This window comes from Falco cherrug, chromosome 8 (assembly GCF_023634085.1).
Source record: "Falco cherrug isolate bFalChe1 chromosome 8, bFalChe1.pri, whole genome shotgun sequence".
Lineage (NCBI taxonomy): Eukaryota > Metazoa > Chordata > Aves > Falconiformes > Falconidae > Falco > Falco cherrug.
The window spans coordinates 24,962,514-24,984,085 of NC_073704.1; the positions used below are offsets into that span (position 1 = coordinate 24,962,514).

At 43.1% G+C, this 21,572-nt stretch overlaps 1 protein-coding gene across 4 annotated transcripts in view; it reads left to right on the forward strand.

The window, feature by feature from the left end:
* RBMS1 (RNA binding motif single stranded interacting protein 1) overlaps positions 1-21,572 on the forward strand; it is a 148,985-nt gene that overhangs the window by 50,685 nt on the left and 76,728 nt on the right. Inside the window, exon 1 of one of the 4 annotated variants that reach the window (XM_005442843.4) lies at positions 2,267-2,760. The exons of 2 other annotated variants lie outside the window; for them this stretch is intronic. In XM_005442843.4, coding sequence (XP_005442900.2) covers positions 2,698-2,760 — 63 coding nt within the window. In that variant the 5' untranslated portion in view covers positions 2,267-2,697. Of the gene's footprint in view, positions 1-2,266; positions 2,761-21,572 lie in introns of those variants that run through there. One more of the 4 variants, XM_005442844.4, reaches the window with a different exon arrangement.

The window sequence follows — 21,572 nt, forward strand, 5'->3', positions numbered from 1 at the left end:
GAGAAAATTATGTAATAAGTTTTTATTTAACAACAATAAATAAGCAGATACCATTTGATCGTGGTCTAGTAGATGTTTACAGGGTTATATTTTTTGTTGTCTGTTTTCCTGGTATGTTAGGAAAAAGAGTAATGGTGACCGAGGGAGATGCGTCACATAGATGTGAGGGGAATCCGTGTCCGAATCACAGCAAGCTGTGGGACATGTGGTGGCAGAGAGGGCAGGGCAGCGGCCTTTCAGATACTGCTTTGGAATATTCTTGGGTGCCTTCCCTGGTATGACAGTGACTGAGAATAGGCCCAATCGAACATGTAGTGTTTACATCCCTCCAGCCTCTTCCCTGGGGGATGGGGCAGGAAGAGGAGAGGGAAGGAAGCAAGGGATGATTGATGGGTTTTGAAAAGCTTTTCCCCGAGAGGGGAAGGTGTGGTCGCTCTACACATCTCCAGCTAACAAAGCCCTCCTGTAGGTGCAGCAGATGTAAGCTTTGTCACCCCTTTGGTGACTAGAACACTGCAAAAAAATAGGGTTCCTATTTTTCATATAGGAAATATCATATAGGGAATACAAATCTGAGCAGGAGAAGTAGCCTGTCACCATTACCGTTTATATGGCTTTAAGACAGTGTTTCAGCACTGCATCTGTGTCATCTGTGACCGTGGGTCTGTAATAATCAAGACCGGAGCACAGATCGCCTACTGTATGTAGTACCCCTCGGGAAGGCATGAGCACACAGCTATGTTTCTGTCAGATCAAGCCACAGGTACATGAACATATTAAGCCAATATAATCTGATGCTGCTGCCAAAACAAGCAGCCATATCCACCCTCTCGGTCCTGCCTGTTTTTGCTCCCATGCTACCTCCTCCATTATGCTGGCACAAGCGGTAGCACAGCCACATGCTGAACCAGACAAAGGAAATGAGCTGGAAGAACACTAACCTGATCAGAGGGTGGGGGGCGTGGGGGGGGAAGGGGAAAGGTTTCACTCTGAATCAGTTGCTTTTTTTCAGCAGCGATGCCAGCTGCTGTTGTTGTAAAGCTGGCGTGAAGCTATAGCCTTAACCAGACCAGGGAACATGAATTTATCCTAGCTCTAAGCTTCTGTGCTAACTTTATGCCAGCAGTGGGAATGCAAATGATCTGCCATCCAGCATGGAGTTAGGGTGGCACAGGCAGACGGTACCTGATCCGGCATAAAGTCTGCTAGCACAAATTTACTCCATCAAACTTTTTTTCAGTGGCGGTGATTGCCATGTGGCTGCAGTGCTTTTTGTCCAATACTAGCAGCCCTTAAACCCGTGTTATAAAATCAAGGCCAAACTGAATAAGATCCATTTTAGGACTTGAAAGAGGGAAAAAAAGGAAAGTTATGCAGAACCTAGTTCTGCCAAGTGACGGTGCTTTCTGACCGCCGCTGTACTCCGATGGGCTCTGAGCTGTGGTGGCAATGTATCAGGATACCAAAATACTCGGTGATTATTTCTGGGGAACTGATTAACTGAAGATCACGGCTTTTGTAGGTACTGGCGTTGTCAGCTGGCACTGCGTTACTTGGCCTTTCCGTAATGAACTACCTTGCTATTTTTTCTTCCATGCCAGCTGTTTCCCACCGCCACGTTTGTGCGTGCGAGGTGAGGGCTGTGGTATTATCAGAAAGAGGAAGAGAAACCTAAAGGTGCCCGATGGTGCATGTCCGTACCAGAAGGTCTGCTGCAGTGTCACCAATCAGGAGCTCAGTGGCTTAACAGGACCGTAACTTTGGGACTTCTTAAAAACTAGATTATCAGCGTCACTGGGTATTGTAAACGTAATAATGTAAACGGTGCAGAGGGATAGCGAGTGAAGCTGGCGACCCCTTTTCTCCATGTGTCACACTCGAATTGCCCAAGACCCGTAACGTTTCCTGGGCCCAAATTTTGTGAAGAAAATCAGAATTTCCACCCGCTTCCCAGATACTGCCCTGAGGCATCGGTGAGGGCTGTGACCATTCGTGCCTCCCCCTCTCCCCACCGCGAACCGAGGGAAACTGCAGAGTTAAACCCCGCAGCGTCTGTTGCACTCGGAGCAGCCAGCGCGGCAGGCAAGGGGGGGGGGCGGAGGGCGGGTGTTACGCACAAATCGTGTGTCCCTGCGTGAGCCGGGGAGTTGCGGGGTGTCCCCAGCCGCCTCGGGGGGCCGGGACCGAGCCGGGCGCGCCCCGCGTGCCGCGCATTCCGCCGCGGGCCCGCCGCCCCGCTCAGGCGCAACCATTGCGGGCCGCGGGGGCGCCCGCCGCCCCGCTCCGCGCCCTCCCCCGGCGCCGCGCCCCGCTCCGCGCCGCCCCGCGCAGCACGAGGGCGGGGCAGGGCCGCCGTGGCCGCTCCGCGCTCCCCCGCCGCGGCTGGGCGCGCGCGCTGCCTCCCCGTTCCTGGGCGGTGGTTGGGGCCGGCGGGAGGTGGGGCCGGCCGGGCCGGGCAGGGCCGGGGAAGCCGTCGGCGGTCAATGAGAGCCCGTTGATGGCAGCCTGGGCGGCCGCGGCGGGGTAGGGTCGGCGCGGAGCGGGGCGGGGCGGGGGGCCGCGGGGGCCCGGCGAGGAGCCGCAGCCGGCGGCGAAGGCACGGAGGCGGGGAGCGCCCTGCAGCCCCGCCGCGCCGCAGCCCGGCGGCCGCCGAAGTTGCTCCCCATCCCGAGGGGAAGCCGGGGATCAGGCGGGGCGATGATCTTCCCCAGCAGCAACAGCAGCGCGGCGGGCAGCAGCCGGACCCCGTATCGGAAGCAGGTAAGAGCTCGGGGTGGGCTGGGGGGGCTCTGGTGGCTCCCCCACCCCTCCTTTCCCCCCGCACCCCGCGAGGGGCTGGGGGAGGAGCGGGGAGGCGACTTGGGTGAGTTGCAACTTGCAGCCTATTAGCTTCCCGGGAGCTGCGGTTGACAAAAAGAAACTCTTTCTGCCTTTTTCTGCCGCCCCCTCCCCGCCCAGTTGCGCCGTGACCTTGCCGAGCGCCCGGGCGGCGGGCGGCCTCCCCCGGGTGACCTTAGCGGCCGGGCCGGGCGGTGCGGGGCGGTGCGGGCGGCCCCGCTCAGCTCGGCAACAAGTTAGAGCGGCCCCGGCGTTGCCACACGGTGCTGCCGCAGAGCGAAGCCGCGGGCTGGGTTTGTCCGTCGGCGTGAACGGGCGAGGGGGCCGCGGCGCCCTGTTGCTCTCAGCCAGCCCCCGGCCCCCCCGCCTCCGGCTTGCCCCTTCTCCCCCCCCGCAAGTGCACAAGGGAAATCCTGTGACATTTTACGGGCAGGCAGATCGCTCCGATAAGCTCGGAGCAGTCGCATCTATGGAGCTGTACTGAAAGAGGAGGTATTTCTTTGTTTGTTTAGTCGCTGGAAATAAAATAGTTGAAATAGTTGAGTTACAACCTTGCTGGGCCGCCGTCTCTTTGGCTGCGCTTTTTACTCCCCCCCCAATAAAATAATAATAATAAAAAAGTTGGCATTAATGTTACGCTATTTACTGCAAAAAGTGTTATTTTTTTATCGACCCTTTGATAAAAAAAAATAAATATATATATTTAACTTTTTAAGTTCACCGGAAAGTGTGTGTGCGCGTGTGTGTGTGCCGGTGGGTAAATGGAGCAGAGGTCCCTGACAGGCTCCCGGCCCGACGAGCCGTGTCAAAGACACTGGCAGGCCCCTTCCCAGGTGAGGAAAAACCTGGCCGTGCCGCTGCTCTTTGCAGCTGGAACAAGGGCTCCGGCGGGTTCGGCTGGCAGCGCTGCGGAGTCGCCCCGTTTTGCTCGGAGTCAGAATTCATAAAGGGCAGGAACAGCAGCTTGGATCTGGCTGCCCCGCACACTGAGGGGTTTTGCAGAAGCCACAGGGAAATTTTGAACTCGGGGCGTTGTTGGGGCGGCGTGTGATCTGTGTGGCTAGCTTGCTCGACAGTGAAAGTTTGTCTTTCGTGTTTTCTTGAAGCTTTCACAAAAAAATTGCCGTTTCCTTTCTCCTCCCCCCGTATTTTATAGAAATATGTCTTCAATGTGAATCGCTGGTGTGTTACCTCAACAGCACTCTGCAGATGCTGCCTAATAGTGCGTGGAGTTATCTTTGTATCTTGTGCTTCAAGTGTTCAAGTCCGTGCATAATAAAACACGCTTATTGTGTGTGCTGGTTTTGGTTTGTTTTTAATAAATGCCCTGGCTACACCCACGCTGATGATCTTGTCTGGTGCTCCTGCATACTTTGTAAATGAAGCCAATGTATTAGGTACTGTTTTCTTACTCCACCTGAAGGGGCCCGGGACTGGGCCAGCCCGGTGGGGTGCTGGGTGCTGGGCGCTGGCTGGAGCGGGGGGCGCTGGCCAGGCCGGCGGCTGGCAGGGCTGTGCTTCACGTGCGGGTGTGAGTTCGCCTGCTGGCCTGGAGCAGGCTGATAAGATGCTCTTCTTTTCACAGTGCACTCCTTAGATTCAAAGAGCTAAAAGGGCCGACTGAATCAGAAAAACAAACAGACCCTTTTTTCCCCAACAGGCAGAGAAAGAAATGAATGCAGGGGTATTATGTAGGCTTAAGACCCTGGGTACCAAAGGTTTCTTTTGTTGGTGTGTAGCTATTCTCTGCTCAAACACTTCCTACATAAGGAGCCAGGGCCTGTGCCTTTCTCCATTTAAGTCCATGGAAAACTCCTATTAACTTCATTCATGTAGGCTGAGGTCGTTTAAAGATTGACTTTCTGATCTCCCTTTCATTCAGACTTCACCTGCAGGGGTAAGCTGATGTCAAATGGTGCTGAAGAGGGTTAGGAGCCTAATTCTTCAACTTGTGATAATTAAGAATAGTCCAGATTAAGCCTCTGCATGTTCTGTGTAACCCATATTCAGACAATTGAATTATAATTGTGCTTTAGCTGGAGACACTAGGTGCTGTTAGTGTAGGAAAAGTAGTCTTCCATCGACTCTAAAAGGAGAAACTGTATTTCCTATGCTAACAGCATGTAGTGTATGAAGCTGAAAAAAATTAAGTAACTTAAAAATGAAACTAAAATCTTTTGAGTGTCTTGTATGTGTAATATTGTAACATACGTGATTTCAGAACAGTGTAAGAGCACTTCAGTCTTAGTATTCCATTTTTAAGAGTCTGTAACGGATTCGGGTGGAAAGATGAGTGAGTTAGTGGTAAAAGGCAAGGCGATATGCTCAATTTATTTTTAAGGCACTGTAATATAATGTGAAATTCTGTCTTCATTTAAAACATTGACAAAATACCAGTTAGCTACAGTAGGTCCAGAGCTTTACCCATAATCTCTCTTTGTTTCCCCAAAGAGCTATGTTTTGTTTTATAAACAAATCTGTGCTTATAGTGTTATGCTTGCTATCTGCTGTATCTATTTCGGTGTGTAACTCAGGCATGTAGGAGCCAGTTGACGTCCCCAGTTTCAGGTCAGTTTCAACTGGGTGGTACCTAATCTTTTTCTCTGTCTTGGAGTACTTTTAAGAATACTAAAATATGGTCTCTGAAGTTGTACTTTCAAAAGCATTTCCTGTGTTGCGGGGAGACGGGCATATTAAAAATATCCCTACCAGGCTTAGAAGTTAGATGTTGCTTAAATGAGTGGCAACTCATCTGAGAATTGGCTTGAAATGCAGATTCAGGTCTGGTTAGAGAATGAAAGACATACCGTATCTGCAGTAATAACCTATCACAACGCTCATGGCCGTGCATCCTATCTGAAAAAGGTAGGCATAAGCTAATATTTTCACTAACTAGGTTTCCTCGAGCTATGCAAAGAATGCACATGTGTGCATCCGTAATGTGAGGGAAACAAAATGACATACAGTATCTTGCTTAATGCAGCCTTTCTTAGCCTTTGGTTTGTGTGTGCTGAGAATGTGGTGATTCTCTGTCCCTCCTCCCACTTTTGTTATTCTAATGTAAATCAGGAGGCGCTCCTCCGAAGTAAATATTTCTGCACTCTGTAAAATTATCGTAAATGGAAAATTAGGCTTTCTCCTGCCATCTGCTCCTTGAATCTACAGAGCTAGTGCAGCTATTTGATTAGGGATTTTAAATTGCTTTTGTGCAGGGAGCTTTCTCTGCTCTCAGGTTTCTCGAAGAGGAAGCCAGAAGCAGCTCTGGAGGCCTGGGATGGAGGCGAGCAGCGGGTCCCACCTACCACAGCCTGGGTGCTCAGGGAGCCCAGCGTGTCTGTGCCTTGCAACAGCTTTGCCCAGTAACACTGGTTCTTGTTACCTTTTGATGAGTGTAATGTTTATCACGCCAGCGTAAAGAGATTTACATAGTTTGCTGCTTTCAAGCAGATTAACTGGGCGTAGCTGCACGTGAGGAATTTAACACTGATTTGGTGTTTGGCCTGGGTAAGGAGAGACATACAAAGCTTTTGATTAATCTTTTCATGCAGCTCTGCTAACATCAAGGGCCATGTCGCAGGCTGGGTTTTGTTAAAAATTGAAGATTAAGGTGGGTTTTAGAAACTGGAAATAATTTAGAAACAGTTTAGAAATAGTAACCATTGCTTAGAAAAATGATGGTTGAATGAAGAAAGCTTTTGCAGATCTTGGGCTAAAAATGTCGATCAGCTTTTCACTCTATCTATAGGTTTAGCGTATCAAGGAGCTACACCTGTAATCCTACTTTATTATTTCCCAGTTGGCACTGTGTGTGGTGTCTGTGTGTGCGAGAAGGAACCTCATTAAACTTGCAAGACCTGGGCATGGTCATAACTCAAACCATGCAGCTCCGCAGAGCAGTCTGCGCCCAGACCGATTTGACATTGCGTCGTGTGTGTATACGCGGTGCTGCGGGGGGAGGCTGAGAAGCCTAGGAAGGGAAGGATAACCTTGGTTACCTCAATAAATGGGATTAGTTTATTTTTATTTCTTTGTTTCAGAACTATAAGAATTATGTAATTTTGTATCATCAGCTTGCACTGACACAGTCTATTTCCCTTTACCTTGTATACTATGTTAAAGAGCGTACCTGGGTTTAACAAGAATCAGCTCTACATTAAGTACCAGCTATTTTAAATTTTTAAGTGCATCTGTAAGACTGTTTGTGAAGTTCTGCTTTATTCTCAAGGGAGCAGAACTGCTCAGTCAGTGAATTTCTATACTTGTAACACCAGAAGTGAATAAAAGAAAAGGAAGCATCTTATCTTGTCAGGCATGATGTTATAGATTATAAAAAGAGATATGATTGTCTTATCTGTATTTAGCAATGTAAAGTTTTTGTTTAGTATTTCTAACAGGGTGAACAATATATTTTCATCTCTTTGGAAGTGTTATTGTTTAAAGTATCTATCTTTGTCATTAAGCTTCACATGGAAGGGAAAATAGAAGTCTGTGTCTTGAACATCTGCTGTTTTGTTTTGGGTTCTTTTTTTTTTTTTTTTTTTTTCCTCCCCTGAAACTTTCAACTATTAAAAAATTTTGCTTGAGTTGACGCATTTCAGAGGGGTTAGGTCCTTTAAACTAGGATTACTGGCAGGGAGGAGAGGGGAAGGAAGGAAGGGAGGGGAAAATCCTTTCCTGCGAGCTTGAGATGGCTCCTAAAACATCCGCACAGTGCTGCAACCAAGTAAATAAAAATAATGGGTGCTTGACATGATAGGTGTTTTAGTCTGCATTTTATTTTTTTTCATCCCTGAAGTCTTCATTAAAGTTTATCTTTGCTTGTTGCGTGAGGCGGTGTATAACAAAAGAAGTCAGTGGAGAATAGGAACTTTTTATAAGCCTCATGGCTCTGTTTCCGGCTTCTTATGAACGTTTTTCTCTGTTTCTACATCAGATTATTTTTAAAACAGCTTATTTAAGGGACACTGTGAAAGCTTATGAAGCCGTAGTTGTATTGAAGAGGTGCACGGAGGTGTTTTGGTCTTGGATGAGGCATGTTTGTTGCAAGTTTTCTAGAAAGCCAACAGAACCATGTTTAAATGCTCTCAGAAGTCTTGTTGAAGTAGTTGTTAGTTATTTGGCATATGTTTCAGAACTGCAGTGTACTGTGGTAATTAGAACAGCCCTGCAGAAGCCACTGTATTTGCAGTTTCCTGATGCAACAGGAAAGGGAAGGGATGAGTTACAGAGGAGAAACGTGAGGGGGAACCACGGGTTAGATAGGCACAAACCTCCTAACCCAGCAACGTACACACAACAACAAAATCATGTGCTGTAGGAGCTGGTGGCTGTGATTAGCACAGGTTTAGCTCTGTTGTCCTAAGAGACTGCAGTTAAAGCAGTGTAGCCGCATGTGTGTGTTGACACACAAAGTAGTTTTAAACTGCAGTTGAAGTAGTTGAATGCTGGTGAGGGACTGCTTTAAACGGATTCAAGATGAACTAGGCTTGTGTCAGTTTCAGTTAAGTTTATTTATAGCCGTTTGAATTTAGTAACATTTGTTACAGCTTAAGTAAATTGATTTATAACAATAAAACTTTATACCAGTTTTAAGGCCTCACCCATACACTAAGTTGCACTAGCTTAAAAATATGTAGCAAATAGAAAAAAGAGCTTATAACGCTTCAAAACAAATATGGTTACAACACTTCAAAAATGTCTTTTTCTGAATTTATGATCTAGTATTAAGATATATCAGCTCTATGATCTGTTGCAAAATAAAAGCTGATAATTACAGATATGTACAAATATATAATAGTATAATACATAACAGTACCTTTTTGTTCGTGTGTTCTCATAAAAGCCGTGTTGTACGCTTAACCATAATAGTTTAGGAAATCACTGGCGTGTGTCTTATTTGTTTAAAGTATTCTGCTTTAGAAAAATGATGTGTCAAATAGAGTGAGTGTTTTGATTTTACTTCCTTGGTTGGTAGAACTGTAGAACTTTGTGAGGTTGCAGTGGAAACAAATAATGCATTGTTCTGGGGAGCCTCACTTGGGCTTCGTTTTCCTGGGGTGAAGAACAGCAGAAACAGCAGGGCAAGGTGAGCATCGGACTTAGTCTAGCCTGACCTTTACCTGTTTATGAAACGAAATGCTTCTTTACAGCAACTAAATATATGTAACTTTTTATTTTGTTGTTGATTCTGTTACTTGACAGTGCCTCTTATTGACAATGGCACTTTCACACCTTATTCTAAGTGTTTTTTCTGTTTCTCCACTCAGATGAGAAGGGGATTTATTTCTTTGCTTGCCTTCTATTGTTTTTGGTTCTTTTATATGTGAATCTCCTCTACCATATGGTTCTTTGCTTCAAAAAAGTGGAAACATGACTCTGTAGGTTAACTACAGCTCATATATTCTGTCATCTGGGTACTACAGCGTAACAATGTTAGAATTCAGTCCTTTAGGATACGCGAGATACATGTGTGGCACTACCATTTTTAGTGTGCTTGGGGAGTGAAGTCTAGGATTCAGGTGTGAGTCTGGGTGAGCATTATGGGGAGCTTTTCTGAGGATTGTTAGTCACTGCATGGCACCTCTTTCATGCCTGAGGTGTTACCAGCTCCCAGGAAGGCTGCTGCGGCTTAGTGGAGGAGTATCCAGTTATCTTTGACAATCTGAAGCAATGTTCGTAGATGCTTGACTCCTCCAAGGTGACTCAGGTGATTCAGAATCCTGTTTTAGGGTTTGTCTGACTCACAGGAACATCATCAGGTTGTGCTTGTGCTACAGCAACAATCTGAAATCACTCAAAATACCAGGCAGGCAAGGGTAAAATCAAATGTAGATCCTTGTTTACAAATCCAGAAACAACAAAATAAAATTCTGAAAAATGAGGAATGAAAAAAACCCAAAATAGTAGTACAGGACCTGAAAGTTTCCTTTACCTTGTATGCAGCCCTGTAGCAGACAACCTCCAGCCTTCTCAGGGAGACTGTGGTTATTGTACAACCCTGTTGCCTCAGGTTGTGTTCAGAGAAGAGGTGCTGATGGAAGGCTTCATATTTCCTCTTATACTTAACCTATTTGGAGGCTAAAGGGTAGAGGGTTTTTTAATTTTTTTTTTTTTAAGCCAGTGATGCCTCTTTCACTCAGCTGCCTTCCACCAGACCATATAATTGTTTTTTTCCTGCTTTGGAAATAGTAATGTCTCTTGGGCATCACCAGGTGCAATGCTGCCTGTCCAGGCTTTGGAGTGCGCTTCAGCTAAGCACTGAAGAGATGGCTGGTGTGTTGCAAAGGAAATTTTACGCTATGATGGATGAATCTCAACTCTTGTGCTCCTCTTTCTCTTCTACCTATACGTATAATTTGCTCATAATGCTTTAAACAGTTGTGTAAGAGAATTTTCTCTGGGCTGCTATTGGAGTGCGAAGGCTCTGTTATTCTAGCTGCTGCAGGTTGTGTGCCCATCTTTGAAGATGGCAATGGTGGCCCGTTTTGAACCATTTGTATTGCTGCACCGTAGTGCACGTGTTTGTTCTGGCTTAGCTTAGCTATTCACTTAGCTAAGGTTTAAAATAACCTATTATGACATGCAAAGCTTTGAAGTATGTAGTGTCAAAGTAGCGTACAGTACAAATTGGTGCTAACCTGGGCTGCCGTGGCTGTGCTGTGGGAGGGGGTGTGCCACGCATCTGTAAACACATTGTCTGGCCAGGACGTACCTCCTGCGAGCCTGGGAAGGCAGCACCCACACCTGATGAACCTGGGCTGGGGCAGAGCTGGGCACACAGTTCCACAGATTTCTGTCCGGTAGGAAAGCAACCACCAGCAGGACAGGATCCTTTGAAGTGTTTAGCGGTGTGTCTTCCAGATGAGTTCAAGAAGAGTTCTAAAAATGTGGCTCTGAATTGTGAGACTCTTGTTTATGCCAGTGCATATTTACATACTCGATGGTGCCACTGCCTGTGGTGAGACTACTGATATGAATAAGCACTTATTGAGACAGAGAACCAGAAGACTTTTGAATTTCCCCAGTGAGAAACCTGAGATGGATAGTTGTTGTTTCCTAGGTTTGGTATTGGACTGACATGCAGCAAAATCAAATGGTATTTAAATTGCTTTAATATTATTCCATCCAATCTACTTGGCTTACGTGATCCTCACTATGACAGTACTTGTGCTTATTAAAAAATACTTCTGTGTAATTTGGGAAGAACATTTGAGTGGGTTATTAAATACTACTGCTTAGCTACTAACCTTTGAAAAGGGGACAGTTTTTGGCTTTTCTTCAGCATTCCAGGAGAGAGCGCTCTGGATGCTACTTATGAGAAACACTTATCAAACCTGGATTTTTAAAAAAGCATTTCTGCAGTATTTAGTTTAAAAAGGTAAATGATAACTGTTCCTTTATTGTCGTAGGGCAGCAGTGCTTCCAGTGCACATATATACATGTAAATATTCCAGAATTCAGGGCAATTTTTGAAAGGAGAAAACTGGCAGTATCCTGTAGTGCTGAGGAGCTATACAACGTGTTGGAAAGTTTGAGTAACTTTTATGGTGAAGAATATGAAGATGTAATTCACTATGGAGAATTTCAGTTGGTTGAAGGTGCTAGTGAAATTTAGGGCACACCGTGGCACCGATGGAAGAATGCAGTGGCTTTTTGGTTGTCTGAAGTGCCTAGGAGCTGCCTACATTCCCTGTTACAATATTCCAGTATCCAATGGAGGTTAATGAAAGATGGAAATTAAGGAAGCGGTTCATTGTTTCAGTGTTATGTTGATATTTTAATTGCTATATTGACAAAATCAGGTGAATTTTTGAAGCAGACTTTGCCAGATTGCCCACATTCATAGTGTTCTTAGATCTGTTAGGTATGGAGCATCGTGGCCTCTGGGATGTCATGAATTGCTGAAGACTGGCTTAGGCTAGAAAAGGCACTTCGCCTTTTCATGCAGCTCTTCTTTACATATTCTGAAGAGTTGCTGGGAGTTCCCTGCTCTGAAGCTCCTGACGATTTTGGGCTTTCTGTTTGCAGTTGCAAGTGAAGCATTGATTGTTTTAGTATTATTAATGTATGGGTTTGTATTCCAGTATATAAGATGATGGAATGGAAGATCTAGTTTATCTGCATCTTTTATCTTTCTATCAAAAGACCTTTTTTGGAGTGACGCGTCTCTGCTGACTCTCTTTCAAAATTACTGAATCCGCAAAGCTGGCTTCTACCTTCACCTTCTTTGCCCCCTGAAATAAGTTCTGTGTTGAGTCACTGTCTTGGGTGACAATGAAAGTCCGAGATCAGCCACACCTATAAAGTTTATACAAGGACAGTACAGGGATTAAGATGGTGACATAAAGTTAAAATTGTCCTGTCAGTGATATTTTGGATAATCTTAGGTAAATTGTTTAGGTTTGGATCTTCAAAAGATATTTATTAATAGTTGTTTCCTACCTCCTGTAGATTTTGTACAGAAATTTACTAACATCCGGAAGTGGGTCAGACATTACAGCAATTAGAACTAAATTTCTTAAATATCTTTATGCACTTCTAGAAATTTATGTTTAAGTCTGTTTTCTAAAGCTTAGCATAGAGCAGACTATTCAAAATTATAAACTTTGTGTTCAAATTCTGCCTGCCATTTACTGTGTGAGTAGTTACTTTACAGTCTATGGGAATGTTCACATGAATACTATTATTTATATTTCCGGATTAATACCAATGGCAGAGTTCATTTTGTCAAGAAACCGGACTGGTAAAACTATCTAGAACTCTAGTTTTAGAAAGGAGTAGATGTTTTTTTTTTTTCCTAGCGGTAGTTGTCTGTATTTCTAAATGGAAGTTTAGTGTGCAGAAAGGCAGAATTCAACCATTAAAATATTACTCAGGACAGGAATAACTCCGTTAAGTGCCATGGACTAGGTTTTGCAGAGTTTTTATCTAGATAGCTTTAGTGGTTTTGTGGCCTTATCTTTCCTACTAAATTAACTCCTTGTGTTTTTTCTTTTCTGGGAGGTCCTTATTCCAATATTCTGTTGTCCCATTTTATTTTTTGCAATCCAATTAAATTGCATACATTTACATATTTGGTTTATTCGTTTAGGAAATGCAATGCATGGTCTTTCGACTTCAGTTTACTGTGTTGTAGCAAATTAATGATGATTTACAAGACCATTAGCGTTAAACATCCAACGGTTGCATAGATTGATAAGCTGCAAAGGTAGGATTGCTAAGAAAAGTGGAGCTGAATGTTTTTATTAAAAATATAATTCCTTGAAATGGCCCACAGTGTAGGGCGAACCTGAAAGCAGTTGCTTGTGACTGTAGTTCTACGATAAGGAGGGGCCAGTGGTTAATTAATCTTAAAATGTTAGCCATTAGCTGGGCAGATTCCTTTTCACTGTGGTGTTTTAATTATCAATTCTAAGTGTACTTGTCAAAAGTGTTTTCCTTTATCTGTAACTTTCTGATGTATTCAGAGGTATGATTCCTTAGCTGAATCCTTGTACCAAGGACAAGAAGGTGGCTAATAAAGCTGTGGATGAGCTGGACTCTGTGCCCAAATGAACTGGTTTATTCCTGACTAGTGTTTGATGTGGTGTTCATCTCCAGCCATACACAGCACCACACATGGTTCAAGGGAACTGTCCCTTCCCTTTCCAGAGATGGAGGCTTTCTCACACTGCAGCAATGTGCCAGCTGTGCTGATGCATGGCCTCCTGACTGCACGGGCTTCTACATACGTTGGTGACTGCTGCAAGCACTACTTGTATCACTTCTGTGGTTTTTAGCTATAATTGTTTGTACGTCTGAGTTAGACTATACTGCGCTGCCAGGACCAGTTCATCTTGGCAGTTTAATTCCTCATATATTTGAAGTGTTGTATTAGCAGTATATCTGGAAGCTTTCCTAGGTGTTAATCTGATTCTTGTATTTTTTCATTTCAGAATTAACAATGCTCTATAGTGTCTATGAAAATGATTCATGGTGTAGTCAGACATTTACCCCAGCAGCTATTTGGAGTGTTGCTTCTTTTAACTTTTAAGATGCACCTAGGAACATCATCCTACATTTGCTCAGCATACTGTTGCTAAACACCTGTAACAACTTCAGAACTAAGTTTCTGAATGTAAAGGAATCAATTATCATGCACCGTGAAGCCACCAACATTTGAATTTTAGAATAAGTCATATAGTGTTGTTTGAATTTCAGACATCTGAATTATATTCTTAACCACTTAAAACCGCTTTTCTCTCAGAATTAAAAATCTCTTAGTTAACAACTAGCTGCATGAGTTAAAACTGTACTTTACAAAAAAAAATGGTTATCTCTTGGTTCAAACTGAGACTGAAGTTTCAAATTAGAAGGCAAAATGCTAGGGAAACTGATGAGTACTATGGAAATGAGTTAGAATAGCTCTTCTGTTTGCATTACTACAATACAAATTACAAATGTCAATAAAAACAGGAAATTATAAATAAAACAGATGTAAGTACATATGGTTTTTTTGGAAGTGCCTGGACAAGGATTTTGGAAAAGATTGTTATTTGTAAAGAGAAAATAGAATGTTTTCAACAGCCAGAGTGTTGGATCTAATAAGTGATAAGCATCTACCAAAACATCATCCTTTAAAGAATGAGAAAAGACTGGCTCAGGTTTGTTTCAGATAAGATTCTAAGGAAAAACTGACCCTAAGGCCAGAGCAGCATTGCTGCATGTGGCATGTACACAGAATTTCACTGAAGTTTTAGCAGACAGGTTTCTGCATGCTGCTTGTTGCCCTACTATGTGAGGCTTAGTTACAGACTGTGTACCACATGTATTTGCTGAAGTTGTCTTAGTTTGTGTGTGAAAACCCAAAGTTGGTTAAATTCTTGATTGTTTGGCAGCCTAATGCTGTTTTGTTACCATTTTCATGAGTCAGCACCGCTGGTAAAAGCAGCAGTCTGAACTTCCTTTTTCTTTGTGTGTTGTTTTTTTCTCGGTGTCTTTGTTTGTTTGATATTTTGGGTTTTTTTTGTTTTTGTGGGGTTTTTTTTGGTTTTTTTTGGTTTGGTTTTTTTTTTTTTGTTAGAGAGGGGGACACCCCTGGAAAGGGAGAGAACAGTTATGGGGGCAAGGCTTAGGCTTTTGGCAGTAGTGCCAGCTCAAGCTATTCCTTGAACTGCCATCTCAGTTTGTGGGTCCACAGTTGTCCTCAGCCTGACATCAGTCACGCTTCTCCCTTGTTCCTGTACCTTCTGCTTTTCATACTGGTGGCTCTGGGGCAATCCAGATTGCAGAGCTGATTGAGCTGAGATACACAGCACCAGCAATTGCCTCTATTGCACTTCAGTCTTCTCAGCCAAACCGAGGGAAAAGTTGGCTGGAAAGCCGAGCTGCCAACAGGGCCAGCAAAGTCATCTTTGTTCTTTATTTGGTTCTGCACCAAAGTCAGCTTATCGGACCAGCAGCTATGACAACCAGTGTTAAAGCTCTTTGACTTCCTTACACCGCCCTTTTCCTTTTCCCTATCTGCACATCCTAGATCTCTCCGAAAGTGCAGTTTCTACTTCACACTTTATCAGGAGTTGACTTTCCATGCTAAAACACCTTATCAGTAACATTTGAAAGATTTCAGCTTTCTGTGCGGTTCTTTGTTGACCCAATGCCACGTTCAGACCATCAAAGGTCAGTACAGACATCCCTAATGTGTCACTAGACACCTACTGGGGAGCTCCACCAGTAGTTACCTACCATTGGAAATCTTGCCCTAGTTTTTATGGATGAATCTTCGGTTTTAATCTCGCCTACAGCTTTGAGAATTTCATCCTACTGAAGGAGTACTGGATTCCTTATTTATAGAGAAGCAAACTACTATTTATAAAAGCAGGCTCATGTGCTGGATTTTGCTATGCTGATTTTAGCAAACTCCTTGCCATGTTTCATCAAGTCCCCAGATTTGTTGTGTTCGCAGAATTGTGGTGATTTGCCTTAACATATGAAAGGACTCCTTCTCATCTGTGCACCCTTGATCACTTACATTTAGGAATACACTAACGTTTTTAATAACTTTGCATAAAGAGGATTAGATTTACTAATTGGTTAGATTCCCTAACTACTACTTTTAAATGTCTCATGCTTCTATTTGTTATGGCTTAAAATTAAAAGAGTTCCCTCACAGATTGTCTCGAATTGGTGCTCAGCAACTCTGTGCTTTAAATAGACATACGAAGTCAACTTCTCTGGGCTATAGAGGTAGACGTGCTGCCCAAGTTGGCTTTCATCAAATAACAACGGAACAGTTTTGCTAGAAACAGCCTGGATCTGTTGAGACTGATGCTGAGCAAATGCTAACAAGCGCTGGTTGATCCAAGTTGAATGGGATTGAATACTATTTGTACTATACTAAGCATTGTGTTCTGGAGTATCCTAGTCCCTGTTTCCTCAAACGGTGCTGGAAAAGCGACCTCTGCATTAAGTATGCTGGTAATCAAACAAGTCATATGCATATTAATGTTACATCTGAAACTAGCCTTAAAGAAACAAGGTACGTGCTCTTTTTCTACTCATGTGCATAAAAATTGCCTATCTGGAGAGAGGAAAAAGGTGTGGGAGGGCGTAATCGCTCAGTATTGTGAGATGCAAGAAGTGTACTGACTGGAAATGTGAGAAGAAAATGCTTCCCTTTAACTTCTAGGAAGCTAAACCAAGCTACAGTTGCAGGTTAGGAATTTGGAGACATCTAGAGACAAAAATTGATACTTCCCTGTCTTTTCCAGGAGAAAATTGTCTAAATGTCAACATTTTCCTTGTACTCTTCATAGCACGTAGTTTCAAAAAAGCAGGTCATAAAAGCTTGTGGAAGGAAGAAGTAGAAAGTGCATCATACTGTCTTAGTCCTCAAAGTTCAAACAACCTGTAGTCTGTATGATACACAAATCTAAAAGAATGTAGCTATAACTGCTTTATGTGTGTGCACTCGCACAAACACACACACACCCACCCCTTTTTATGGGCAAAGGGGCAGGATGGTGATAACAAATCAGAGAAACATTCATAGTTTCTTGCTGGTTGTCAAGCTACATTTTCTGCTGCTGGTGTTTCCTGATGGGGTGGGGCCATCTGAAGTTGTCTGTACAGTTTTAGCAGCATTTTCTGTAGTAACAGCAGCCGCAGAGTAACTCTTGTTTGGTATCTGTCTGAACCATTCATCAGCCAGATGAGCAGTTCTTGTTTCTGTCTGTCCCAGGAGTTAACATAGGTGCTTTCATCATGCTAAACTGATTGTTATTTGTTCTGTGGTGCCTGTGCATGGGTAAACCTCCATGTGCTACGTAGGAGGAAGTTGTGAAGATCGTTCTGGGCATGACAGACTGCTCTTTTTTTTTTTTTTTCCTGAAGAGCAGAGGGTATCCTGTGTGTAACTGTGTTGTGTCATACATCTGTAGAAAATGGATCTTTTATGCTGCTTATGCTGAATATGCTGTAGTGAACATTTGGCCAAAAAGGTTCAATGTGGTGGCTGTTGGTATGGCTGTGGAGCAGTGCAAGATCATCTCTGAGAAATGTCAGAAGTTGCTTGGTGCCCACTGCCCCCCAACATTTAGGAACAGTTGTCCTTAGCTCTTCCTTTCAATCACTTTTGCTGGGTATAAAGCATACTTAAAACATTGCGGTATTCATCACCTTCCATGAGAATACAACTAACAGCTTGTCCGTCCTGGAGTTGTTAGCATGCATGTAACTGCACTGATATAGTTGTGTTAATGAAAGTCTTTGGTAAGTGCTACTGCCATGTCACACCCACGCTGCGGGCAGAGCAGCTAGGTGCCTGCACTGAAGTTTGCATGGGGTTTGCAACAGTCCCCTCCCTAATGGGAAATTATGCAAAAGGCAAATGTGTTAAAAGCAGTGAAGTTCAAGACTAGCTCTCTTCTAATGAGATTTCAGCTCCTGTGTTTTATTTTAAGAAGCCATGTAAGTCTTGAGAGTAGTTTAGACCATGTAAGTCTTGAGAGTAGTTTAGAAGGCTTTGGGAATTTCATTTGCAGTCTCGTACAGTACGCTACACACAGTCCCGTTAAAATCCAAACAAAATTGGTATACCTGTTGCAGCGTGCAAACCAAGCAGAGTTTGCTCCCTGGTACTCTATAGAAAAGCCCTGCGTTGAAAAGTTTTGCCAACATTTGACATTTGTGTCTTCTGGTCTGCCAGTTCTATGCAATATTGAGATGTATAAAACTCTTGGACAGATTTCCAGTTTGTGCATATGAATGCAGAACCACTGGGTGAGAGTGGAACTAGGCTGATGTGTGCAAGTGCAGAAAACCAACTACTCCTTAGATCATGAGTCCGACGATTTTAAAAGTTGCTACTGATCTCACCCCATTCTAAAAATGGCTACATTGCTAATTTATTACTACAGGGCTGCCTCTGTTTAGTTTGGTGTTTTTGCATTTATGAGGGTGTGGTCACCCTGCCATGAAGAATTGCAAGTTCAGTGTCACACTATATGTGTGTGTGTGTGTATACATACCCCAGTTACAGCAATGTGGACTCTTTGAATGTCAAATACCATGACAAACTTAGCGCAAACTCTTAGTTCCATTTCTGTTGAAATTTAGTTGATAGTTACTTAAACCTGTGCTGAAATAATTGTAAAAGTGTCTTATACTTCCTTTTTATGTGATAGCAGTGGGGTATAAATCCTAAAGTATTTAATCTGCACTAATAGTGTTTCTCAAATTAGGTCTGTGCTCTCCTAGTTATACTTGAGACTAATTTTAATACTTTACCAGCAATATTGTGTATTTCCTCTAATGAGCGTTGATTATAATGAATTGGATCTATTGCAGAATGTAAGGATCATAAGGGCACTTTCTGAAATTTCAGAAATGGGTAACAAGAAGATGAAAGGAACTTCCAGCTCAGCACAGATCATGCTGACCTCTCTTCTGCGGCAAATACTATAAAGGACTATGGAAATACTTGCAGTGGAGTAACTAGGAAAGGCCGTGATGCTCAGAGTATGTTTTCCCGTTGTCCAGCCCCTGGACGAGTCATTCATTCCCATGGAAAGTGATGTAAGACGCTACCATTCTCACTGAAGTTGGTTTAACTGTAACTTAGCATAGGCACATAACAAGCTGCTGAGCAACAGAATTGGACCTTCTTGGTATTAGTGTTAGAATAACTTTGTGTTGTACTTGTGCAGGGTATCTACACTGGCTTCTTCTTTGCTGATACCTCTACATTAGTTAGGCTTGGAGACACAGAAATGCATTAGACAACTAGAAAAGGAAAAAGATTTGCAAACTGAGTAGGAAGGATAAAATATCTAAACTGATCTCTACTTTAAAGCACAAATTGTGCAACTCAAAAGAGCCTTTTCATGGGGTCATCTGGATTCAGTCTTGATGTTGAAGTCTCACAAAACTGGGTTCTTTTTCTACAGTTTTTTTTTCTGACATGCCACCTTTCCTCCAGCTGGAGATGCTGGCTGCGGTGAAGTGGGTGTAGTCTGTCAGAGAACGATTAAGATTTGGGAACGTAGAAGAAAAGGCGTGAGCCAGCTGCCTGCACTGTCCCATCTATGTTGTCAGAGAATGCAGCAGGAGAAGCAGGAACAGGCTGGGGTGTACTGCGCGGGGCTACCTATTAAATACTGGCATAACAGAAAGGCAGCCTTGCTGAAAAGAACGTGTGTTCTCTTCTTTAAAATAGAGCAGAGGGATGCACAGTGACAATGCTGCTGCTGGGCAGGGTGTCGTATACCGCCCATAAGGAACCATCAATTGTAGACAAAGGGATTTTGATAGGAACTGAATCCCTCATACATGGTCGGGCACAAGTTCTTCAATTTATTTTTTAACTTGAATAAACAGAAAATGACATAGCGGATCCCATGTCAGCCAAAAGAGCCATCTGTGGTCTAACCCTGTGACAAACAGTATAGCAATAATTCCAGTGCCACCAACAGTACGGAGTTTGCCAAAAAAGCAGATGCTTCTTTTGACATGCATCTTCAATGCAGTGCTGTTTCTATCCTATAATTGCTGTCAGTGGAGGGAGGGTGGATAGGATAGCCAGATGAGCAGAATGATGAAATTGTAATTTTGGGGGGAACAGCCAAGAGTTTGGAAAATAATAACAAAAAATAAAAAAGAAGCACTATAAAAATAATTTTAAAGAAAGCTGAAATAAAACCCCACAGAATTCTCCTATGGGCTACGTGAAACCTGTGACGCTTTTTAAGAGGCAATACTTGCAAAAGCTTATCAGAAATTTTAAGTCTAATACAATACGGAAGGACAGTAAATAATACTTCAGAAACTTCAGAGTTTTTAACTTTTGAGAAAAAATATTTCCTTCTCTATTATTTTAAAGAACTAAAGGTTGGCCAAACTTTTTTCTTCCCCCTGCGCCCCCCCCCCCCCCCCCCCCGCTAGTCTTTGTAATACATATATTTAAGCAGTTCTCTGAATAAGCCAAGGAGAGTATCTACATGTCTGTACCTGTGCTACTTTTTAACGTGGTACTTGGAGTCAACCAATCATGGATGACATTCTTAATTGTTAAGAAAAGAGGATGGCCTCATGAATGTTGCATATTTACTACTTTATGAAATTAAAACCATAATTGCCTACAGCCTTAAAATTGTGCATTTTAACATATCATAAATAGAAGTACTTGAAAACAGTAAGTTTTTGATCACATTGAATATTGCCTGTGACCCCATTTGCTGGCACTGGAGGTAAAAGTTCACAACAGGTAATGACAAAAAATGTGACCAAAATAGCAGCTGAGCTGGAGATCTGCGAAGAGTCTGTCCTATGAACAGGAGTAACTGCCTTGTGTGATGCAGGACACCCTCACTGCCAGAGCTTAGTTTTACAGGATTCATTTAAAGAAATGGTTACCTGCTGTCTCTTATATTCCTGCAAGGCAGTAAAAAATACTCAGGATAAATCCAGGTCTCATTTTCCATACATTCAAATCCCACCTGGTGGTGCTGCTTTTGGTATGTTAGTTCTTCCCATTACGCTATAAATGCAGTAAGAAGATAATACATATTTATTTTCAGATCTCAGTAGCCTTGTTTCCGGATTCAATGAAGAAGAAAAAACAATTGCATTTTTTTATTATGGGAGCTGACTGACTGTTTTTAATTTTTCTTTTTTAAAATTTTTTTACAATTATAGGGACATTGTATTATCCTAATCAGAGCACTATTTTATACTTCAAGGTACGCACCTTCTGATCTTCAGTCTTGTTTAGGGCAACTTCACTTGTTAAGTGGTGGTTAAAAACCAAAAAGTTTCAGAAGCATCATGAATTTGAGGACTGGAGAGGAGGAGAAAGTGATAGGGTCGATGATGCCTTTCAGCATGCCTTTTGCTGTGCTTCCTCCCCTCCCAGGACACTACACACTGAGAAGCTAACGAGTTTATTAGCTTGTGTTCCACTCCAGTCCACACCTCTGCTTCTGCTACAGAGAGCCTTAGAAAGGAAACTGCTGATCTGGGCAATATTTCCTTATTTTGCTGATGAAAATATCACGTGGGATGGTGTCAGAAGTCTTCGGTCAAGATCTCTAGATTTTACAGCTTCTGCCTTACCCTCTAAGCTGGTTGCACTTGCAGTGAAGAAAATCAGATTGTTTTGATGTTTTTGACAGACCAGTCTGCTTTTTTTTTTGTCATTTGGTTTTGTCTTCTAGATTCTCGTAAGCTGGTTGTTCCATAATCTGTTCCAGAATATTTCT